Here is a 9,357-nt window from a genome sequence, read left to right as displayed (position 1 = left end):
TTGAGCTTTACACGCTACTTGCACATTGGCTCAAGGCATTTTCTCTACCGCTCTTACTTTGATTAAACGGTTTTTACCGCTTAATACAATGGTCTAGTGGTATTCCTCTTCACTTATAAGTAAGATTTATCAGGTTCGAATATTGGAAATAGCGAGTTCGATATTAATTTATTTTCCTTCATTTAGTGTAAATATATCGTTGCACTGGAAAAAAAAGTAAAATAACATAAAATAAAAACATTTTAACAGTCTTTACTCTCTTTGCTCCTGCATTTTCTCCCCTATAGCAAATTTCTGTAATGTCATTCTTTGTAATTAGTTACGACTATTCAATTAGCACAACAATAGTCGTAACAAATACTAAAATAAATCAAGACAAAACAAAAAGGTCGAGAAGAAAGACAGGGAAGACGATATCATATGTAACAAGATCTTAATAACTAATTTAAAACAATGTATTCTACATCAAGAAGGTAACGGAGCCTCCTATGAAGAAATGTGATTAGTTACGTTTCTGGTCCAAACGTCGTTACAAAAATTTAAAAATAAAAAGAAAACAATGGGAGAAAGAACATTAAATGTAGCATGATTAGCATCCTCCATCTCACTATGTACCATCTAGAGCCGAGTCATCGCCTTTCCTTTAACTTGTCATGGCATCTGATGATTCTGATCCCTTGTGTTTGTAATCGTCAAGAATGATATTGCAACCATTCATTACGCATGCATCAAGAAGACCGTGATTCCAAAGTTTGATCATGAATAACCTCCAACACCTGAGTTAGTGAGCATTTGATAAATTTCGCGCAATTATCCAACGAATGACATCAATTAGTACCACAAAGATAAAAGTTACATGCACAAATCCTTCCAAATATTACTCAACCCCTTTGATTCTGTGCTTCTACCTTTGAAAAGTTCGATTATCTTGGGAATTATGTTTTATTAACTGTACCATTAATTATGGAATTAGGGAAAACTAATGCAATAGCGGTACCAGAAAAGATCTGGAGAGGAGTTTAGCTCCGGTGCATGAAGTCTTGAGAATGCCTCGCATGCCCAGGCAACATGACCATCTGCTAGCACACTGCCACATTGAAAATGCATCTTTGTCATTACAGGAAATCCCAACAAACTTATGTGAAGTTAAAGATGCCACCATTTTTTCACATCAACTTGACATACAATACAGAAGGAGAAGTAACAGGATAGTAGAACAAGAATAAGAGAGAACTACAAAGTTTGAACAATATCAGAAAGCCGAAAGCAGCATGACTACCTTTGCTTTCGGACGAATGAGTTCCAGAGATGCATAAGATGCTTTTCATCTTTGGTAACATCTACAAAATCATCAAGCATCTGCAACATAACAATGTGCTATTAGATTTTCAGTTCTTACAATAATATTGTTGGACCCAAAACCAATTAGATACGAGTAGAGAGACCCTAATCTTATGTTTGTAATGCTAGCTTTATTAGTGCATCCGATGCGTGATTATTATTTCCTTAACAGGCCCCTTCAAGTGTAAAGCACACGACATAGAGCATGTGTTGTAAAATTGAACCAAGCACATTGATTATTACTGTATTTTCAGCAATGTTATTGTTGGAGCATCCAACCCAAAACCAATTGACTATGGGAGGAAAGGCCTAAGTTTTCAGATAATGTGATCAAACGGTTAGAATACTTGAGGACGGATCTTTCTATTCTTAGCATGTCAGGTAATTAAAACACCTAGTTTCAAACAAAAACTAGGGATGTCCAAACAAACTAGATTCAATTATTTATAATTGAGCCAAGAAAGAACTAAACAGCAGTCATCACAAGTAGAATTTTTTATCTTGTGCAACATGAATCAACGTACAATAAGCAAACCCAATCTAGAAGAATCGTTAAGCATACCCTCCGATCATCAAGGTCTGCAATGTCATCATCAACCTCATCTTCGCTATCCCGTTCTGATAATACTTGCTCTAGCTCCATGGGCTTCATATAGAAAGAAAAATTCATACAGAATAACCTTACAATAATATAGATTTCTTGCACAGCATAAATTTCTAATTGCAACTAGAACTGTACATCAATGTAGAATAAGTATATATTGTAGTTGATGAATCAGCTCTTAGGAATCTATTCAAGATAACTGCATATAAGAAGTAATCACATCTTCATTTAAATATTCAAAGATTTATTTCTGAAACACAATTAGTTACTTAGTTAGGCAAAAGCATAAAATGAAATGTAATGAAGCTGTCAGAAACATTGGGTATTTCACTTTTCCGAGAAGCTACCTTAGAAACACCAGCAGTTGCAATAAACTGTGTTTTTAAAAAACTATGGCAGAATGTGCAAGACAATAAAAATTCACAACCAGAGCATATAAAGTAATCCATGTTTGCTATCTAAAGGCTCAATCACTAACGTTATATTGAAGAGGTCTGATGTAGGACAGTAGAAATAGATAGGAATATTGAAGAGAACCGGACTCACTCCGGCCTTTGGCTTCACATCAAAGGTGTATTAGAATCAGTCGAATAGAGAATTTAAAAAAATTCCAGCAACAAACCAGCCTTCAGCCTCACACTGAAGGTGACTTGGAATCACTCCAAGGTTGTTATGCCTCACACACAAGCAGGAATCCAGAATTTATTTTCACTTAACACTTCAGTAAAGCATACAAAGTAGCCCTTTTATAGGCTAACTGGTACATGAATCTGGAAAGATCCACATTAATATACTCAGGAATTCTTAAGACTAATCTATGACACCTAATACGTTAAAATTGTTATGTAGAGAGACTCAAGCATAAAGAACTTGCAGACTAATCTGCATTTATTACATAAGAAAGTAGAAAGACTACTGAATTTTTAACTTGGCTCCTCCATCAAGGTCCCTTGCACATAATTCTCTATCCAAAAGCCTTCACCATAATTTAACAATGGGTCCCTCTCAGTTACACCGTAACTACAACTCAGTTTGGTCACTTAATATAGAAAATACAACCACTTTTGCATAACAGCACTACGACAGTAGTGCTATTTCCCGGGGGCTAAAAAAAGCGGCAAATTCAGTCTTTGGAAGCACAAAACCCACAAAAACCACTTCTCAACACCAAAACAGAAATACATGCAAGGGGTACATGCTAATTACTGAATAGAATGCATTTATAAATAAAGATGGAAATTCATCAGCTCACAAACCATAAGCAAACTAAGTATATAAACAAAAACAGGAAAGATAATGACAAAAATACTCTCCAATTGTTTAAAAGAAGGATTATTACAGCTCACGTATATCTAAGTTTCACAATGGATAAAGAAACATATAGTTTAAGTTTCAAACTGTTGCGAAATAAAAGATTTGAGTTGACAGCAGATTGTGGTGTGAAAGAAATAAAAGCAGAATTAAGCCTACAAAAAATGAAACTGATGGAGAAACAAAATTTGGAACTGCTATCGGGTTTAAAAATCAATAACTACCTGAACTCTATGAGAGTGAAAGAACTGTCGTTTCTGCAGGAGCATACGGCTGACAAACAAAAATTAAAGAACTGTGAGAATTGTCAAAATAAATTCACAGCCTCAATTATGGACACTTCAAATAAGGATACCAAAAGCAGACACAAGTCTCTGCTTTTGATACTCAAAACGCGTCCTAAAGTGAAGTCCACAGACTGATAGTAATAACAATGAGAAGAACATAAATCAAGTAATACTTATAAGGAAAATCAACAGAAGCTTCTGGAAAACAATGGAGAGAAACCATAACACAGGTTTACATACTTTCTTGGCTCTGAACGCTCTGCAGCTAACTTCCTTATTTTAGTTGGTGGTGCATAATCACTTCCAGATATCAATTTAACACAATCAATGTCCGGAGATGATTGAGCAATGGAAATTGTAGCACCATGACCATTAGAACTTGAGGTAGCACATTCTATACATTCTACAGAATTAGGATGATCATGACCACAGTTTTCATGTCTACACCTTCCATTTTGGAAATCTTTTCCACCGGGGAGCAGATTGGGAGCCTTCACACCTTCACAGGATAGAATATCCAAGAAATACAGTTAAATTTCAGTCTTCCCAACAAAGGCATATAAGAAGAGAGATAATTGAGTAAGTAAAATCATTCAATCTTCCGTTGAATCCCCAAGACAAAAATTTTAAAACAGTCACATCTGTAAATTGTGCTGCACAATCACATGTTTTTTTTTAAATAATTAATATATTAGACATTTTATTTAAATACCATTTTTGGTCCAAGGGAAGCTATTATTAAACTAAGCATGGCTTGGATTTAAAAGTAACCACATTCAACCCGATTAACACTCAATCATAATATCAGACTCTCAACTGAATGTGAGCTGGGATTTGTCATCCAACAGTCACTACTATCTAACTTAAATTGAACTTGGTGGAACAGTGAATAGTCAAATCAAAGTATGTAACTGAACTTGTTAAACCAATAAACAAGTGTTAGTTAAAATACTAACTTCAAACCAATTCCATATGTTATATGTTAGAGATCTTAAACTAATAAATTGTTGTATTGATCGCAAAGACAGGCATTGACTGATATAACAGCAAGAATATCCAACAAAGTTCAACAAAATTAGAAATGGGCAAACCAACTAGACCAGCTATTTCATAGTTAAAAAGGGAAATTTGTAAAGAAAATAGATGAAGGGAATGCCATAATACAATGCTGGAGTTGTGGACAACTTTAAGACATGCATCATGAGCCTCATATTATTATATAGAGACCTTCTTAAGCATTAGCTTAGTTGTGATCAAGAGAAGGGCAGAAACACTCTAAACCACTACCCACAAGAAAAGGGGATAAAGTTTTATAAAAAATTAAAATTTCTCAAAAGCAATCTTGATAGAGACTAAAGGTACTCTGAATGAGCCTAGGGTGATACGCCTCTGCACATTAACAGGATATGATGGAACCTGTCATCTCTTTGTCTTGAGTCTCCTTTCTTTTTCACTACCTGAAATGATCAATCCAACGGAGTACGAAAGGAAAACTTACCATCACCATTCTCCAAATGTGCCTCGTGTGCCCCTCCATTGGCAAGGCTAGGTGAGTCTAACTCCAAGAATTGTATGTTAACGTGGTTTTCAAGTTGACCATGGTTCTTTGGCCTATGTTTTCTCGACCTTGAACTGCAAAAAAAGTTATTTCACCTACTCAACTCTCTGAATTCTTCTAAGAGAACAAATAGGATATTAACCATTAGCTTTAAGTTGTACCAAGAAATTTCAACCGACCAGAAGAAGAATGTTTGAAGTTGTGGAACTACTCCATCTGCTACAGTCTGTATACAAAAAATGTAACTGGATATGATTGGGGCATAGAACTTGTTCATGCATGCTGAAAAAAAAAATCAAAAGGAAACATAAGCCAGTACTGGAGTGCCTATGAATTGCTTTTGTTCAATATATGAACCCTAATGGCAACAAATATTTTGAACTTGCACAAAAAAGATCCGCACTACTTCAGCATGAAAACAATTCTGACCTCGGATCTCAATAGTTCAACTTTCACAGAAACGTTGACTGCCTGATACTCTCCAGTTACCTACACAATAAATGTTTCTTCAACAACCTCTTCAGAATAAGCAGAAAGTGACAAGATATACTCAATCACCAACCCAAAACTCAAAGTTGAATAAGTCATGTGAAGAGCACAAGTGATAACGCAGACCCTACAAGAAAAAAATGAAGGTTCACATCAGTAACAAGCTAAATTAGTATATAGTAGTAAAGCATGTAAAAAATTAAAACAAAAAACAAACAAAAGAAGCATGGAAATAGGCTACTTAACAGAAGAACAATAACTTTCAATATTATGGTTCAATAAATAAATTACGTTGTCAGGAGAGAAATATATGCATTATGAATAAAACACTGAAACTCTAGCCAACACAAGTGGGTATGCTGACATCATATCACAAATAATTCAGCCTCAAATGTCAAATAAATATCTAAATTATAAACAACTATCGATCCTATTTTACAATTAAACACAGAAAAGAAAGTATAAAATATTGAAGAATTAAAGGTTAAGCTTCTCAGGAATAAACAAATCCGCACCATGTGTGCACACTGGAATATGTATGAAAAATTAATCATTGATATGGACATAACTAAGAGTTTCATACTAGATCAGTATTTCCTACGATATTGTATATGAAAGCATTTATGTTTAGAGTATTTCCACCCAATCTTTCTGCAGATACTGAAATACTTTATAGGTTTTATGCAAACTTTAAAATACAAGATAAGGTATTCCTAATGGGGAGTAATTCTCCTTTCTGTCCCTTACTAAAGGAAACTTGGCTTTTCTACAATTTATGCTAATTTATATCAAACATAAATGGGACAACATAGAAAGCAATATCCATACTCGTTCATACCTTGAAGCTTGCACATTGCATCAAGCAAAAGGGACAGGAGAAGTCCTCAGTAACTGAATGTTCAAAAACAAAAAGTACACAAAACACTTAGGGTTTCAGTAACTGAATGTTCAACAATAAAAGCTTCATTGCTGATGAAAATGAAGTTCAAATAGACAAAAACATGATTCACCAGAAATTTAAAAGTAGTTGTCTATATGTTAAATAAGTGGAAAAACAAAATCACATATATTTTTCTTAAGAGTGCATACTACCATGCAGCCAGCGAAGCCATTTTAAATAAGAAACTAAATAATGCATTTACTCTGACAGAGGGAAAAATATAAAGAGAGAAAGAGTATCGCAGGACACCCATTTTCCTCTTTAATAAAGCTTTACACCTTAAATCGTCAAGAGTCAAGGATCATCATCATGCCAAGTAGGGTTCCATGAGTTAAAAGATGGGGGTGGGGCCATGGGAAACAGAATAAATAAAAAGAAGAAATTTGAGAGTAAACCCAACCTAAAGGACAGGAAAAACAAAGTAGTAAATAAATCTAGAGACATCAGAAACAATAACAAACTTGTGGAAATTTGTTTTCTATAGAGAAAAAAGGGTTTTTTGATAATTACTTAACAAGTATGGTTGAAACTTCAGATACAAATAGCCGTTGTAACTATAATAATAGAAAATAATTACACTTCAGAGGACAAAGAAATTGATAATACCTTCAGTCTTTCGAAACGTGTTATTGTAGTCCCTGTAGTTGAATATTACAACCCCAGCCCTGGACCTAGAAAAATAACATGCAGAAAAATATATTAATTGCCCTCTTAAAGTAAGCAACATAATGTCTTCTTGAAGTCCTCGCAGAAAAAATAATGTGCTTGGGAGAGAGAGAGAGTGCTTGTGTGTGCCTCGACAAACTAAGAGACTCAATAAAACGGAATGATTTAAGGTGGACTACCCCATATTAAAACTCTACATCAGTGGTCTTGAAAATAAAATCATTCAGGGAAATGGAAATAAGAACTACATTTAAAAAAAAAAAAAAATACATAAACATACTTCCATATGTCTGACTTTGTACTTAAAGATAGAATTGGTACCTCTTTCTACGCCTTGCTTGGATTTTATAACGCAAACATCTGCGAAGAAATAACGGCTACAACATAGAAAGGGATTGATGAGAATACAGAAACATAGATTGTACCTTTTTATAAAGGGTACACCAAGACCTCATAACAACCCACACATATGGCATACGGAGTGCACAGCACAGAGCACAGAACTCAGCATTAAATGAGTAATACAAGTAGAAATAACCACATTGGATTAACATTCCTTTTGTTCTTATAACCATAGTACACAAAACTATGCCAAAACACCGAACGGGTCCAAATTTGTAGTAATGTTTTCATCAAACTATTAAAATTGCTAATGAGGATCATTACAAACTTACAAGTGCAATGACATTTGAATGTGCATTCCTGATTAAACTTTGATAACCACGACTTTTACTGAGTCAAATACCGTGTATGAACCCACAATTCTGACCGAAATTAACATACAACACAATTAAACAAAAAAAGTCGAGCTGGAACAAAATGCATGAAAGTGTGAACAAACATTGTGTAGAGCACGAGGGCGGAGAATGTTGTAGAGCTCAACTGGCTTGCAATATATCAATAGACTCTCGTCGATAGCAACCGCCTCCTCTACCGGCACATGTGCACAAGAATTCTGACGGCACATCTTATATACCTACGGCTATGGCAAACAATACAATCAAAACAAACAGCAAAAACATCAGAATTCAGGTTTTCGGTCTTCACATAGATCTGATACACAATGAACTTTGAGCTATAACCTTGATTTAATTTTGGTTAATTGAAATAAAGCTATAAAATTATCAAGAAAAATACCAGTTCAACACAGAGAGCAACCCTTATTTCGTTAAAGGAAGAGAAAATAGGTTGCAGCGAGGGAATGATTAGCTTTGTTGAACGAAGACAAGGGAGGCTCACCGGTCTGAAGGTTGCGCCGGAAAATTGGCCGGAGAAGAGAGAGTTTGAAGCTCTTCGCTTCCAGAACGCAGGCGAGGAGCGGCAGAGCTGGGCCAGTAATCTTTAGAATCCTTTTTTCTTTTTTTTTTTTTCACTTTATTCGGCTTGTAAGGAGTGCTGGAACCCTGGAAGTCGTTGGGTCAGGAAACGGGAAATTGCACAAAGTTGGACTTTTTCGTTTTGGTTGAAATATTTGATTGTCTCGGTAAAGACAGAGATTTAAAAAAAATAATAATAATAGTATGTTTGGGTTCTTTTTTTTTTTTTTTTTTAATGATGAGGGAATACATACAATGCTAAGAATACGGTGCATGCTAAGGGTCTCGATAAAAATTTTGTCGGGAATTTCAACCCTTCTAAACCAAATTACAAGATCGAGATGCAATCCTCGAATAAAGAATCTAAGATAATATCTGATGGTTCTTCAAACCATATCACATGATTGGTTACACTCAAACTATATCTTGCCAGAATAAATAGGGTTAATTACACAAACATCTCTTGAGTTTTATTCTGTTTTCACAAAACTCCTTCATGTTTAATAAGTAATACTTACACCCTTTGGAGTTTTGATTCACTTTTTCAAATACCTCTTGTGTAGAATATTTAGTCTATAAAAAAACAAATTCACTCTGATAATCACTGTTCTAAAAATCTCTGCCTAACATCACCTAGCACCACCTAGGCCCTGCCTAGGCGCTAGGCAATTGGTCACCGCTTCGGTTAATGCCTAAGCGCTTGAAAATTAAAAAATGACGCCTAAACCTACTGAGGCGTCCGCCTAGACCGCCTACCTCACCCAGACCCGCCTAGGCACCAACCTAAGTTGCAACTCACTTAGACAAAAAATAGATAACTTTCATTTTGGATTTTATTTTTTTCA

At 35.0% G+C, this 9,357-nt stretch overlaps 1 protein-coding gene across 3 annotated transcripts; it reads right to left on the bottom strand.

Moving 5' to 3' along the window:
- Positions 1-416: 416 nt before the first annotated feature.
- LOC103942623 (polycomb group protein EMBRYONIC FLOWER 2) lies at positions 417-8,655 on the bottom strand. 3 transcript variants are annotated; one of them, XM_009352810.3, is made up of 15 exons: positions 8,334-8,655; positions 8,038-8,178; positions 7,518-7,573; positions 7,137-7,201; positions 6,429-6,481; positions 5,664-5,717; positions 5,531-5,590; positions 5,263-5,327; positions 5,042-5,175; positions 3,784-4,042; positions 3,481-3,529; positions 1,904-1,987; positions 1,280-1,359; positions 998-1,087; positions 417-776 (listed from the first exon to the last, which is right to left on the bottom strand). In XM_009352810.3, exons 2-15 carry the CDS (start codon positions 8,161-8,163, stop codon positions 644-646), a joined length of 1,308 nt encoding a protein of 435 aa, XP_009351085.1. In that variant the 5' UTR covers positions 8,164-8,178; positions 8,334-8,655; the 3' UTR covers positions 417-643. The 3 variants fall into 3 exon arrangements, with proteins under 3 accessions (XP_009351085.1, XP_009351083.1, XP_009351086.1); XM_009352808.3 differs by having other exon boundaries at positions 8,436-8,654; XM_009352811.3 differs by having other exon boundaries at positions 5,281-5,327; positions 8,436-8,654.
- Between the last annotated feature and the right edge of the window lie 702 nt (positions 8,656-9,357).

Source organism: the organism of the source record quoted next, unplaced genomic scaffold (genome assembly GCF_019419815.1).
Source record: "Pyrus x bretschneideri cultivar Hongxiangsu unplaced genomic scaffold, Pyrus_bretschneideri_v1 Contig14, whole genome shotgun sequence".
In the NCBI taxonomy this organism is placed as follows: Eukaryota; Viridiplantae; Streptophyta; class Magnoliopsida; order Rosales; family Rosaceae; genus Pyrus; species Pyrus x bretschneideri.
The sequence above is the reverse complement of the archived record's forward strand: the minus strand, read 5'-3'. Positions and strand labels throughout refer to the sequence as shown.

Bases quoted from the DNA above. Each gene is read 5' to 3' on its own strand.
- LOC103942623 (XM_009352810.3), bottom strand. From the start codon at position 8,163: ATGTGCCGTCAGAATTCTTGTGCACATGTGCCGGTAGAGGAGGCGGTT. The intron at 5,718-6,428 runs GTATGAACGAGT...TTTTTCTTGTAG, and splicing joins TGCAATGTGCAAGCTTCAAG to GGTCTGCGTTATCACTTGTG. The intron at 1,360-1,903 runs GTATGCTTAACG...GTTATGTTGCAG, and splicing joins CAGACCTTGATGATCGGAGG to ATGCTTGATGATTTTGTAGA.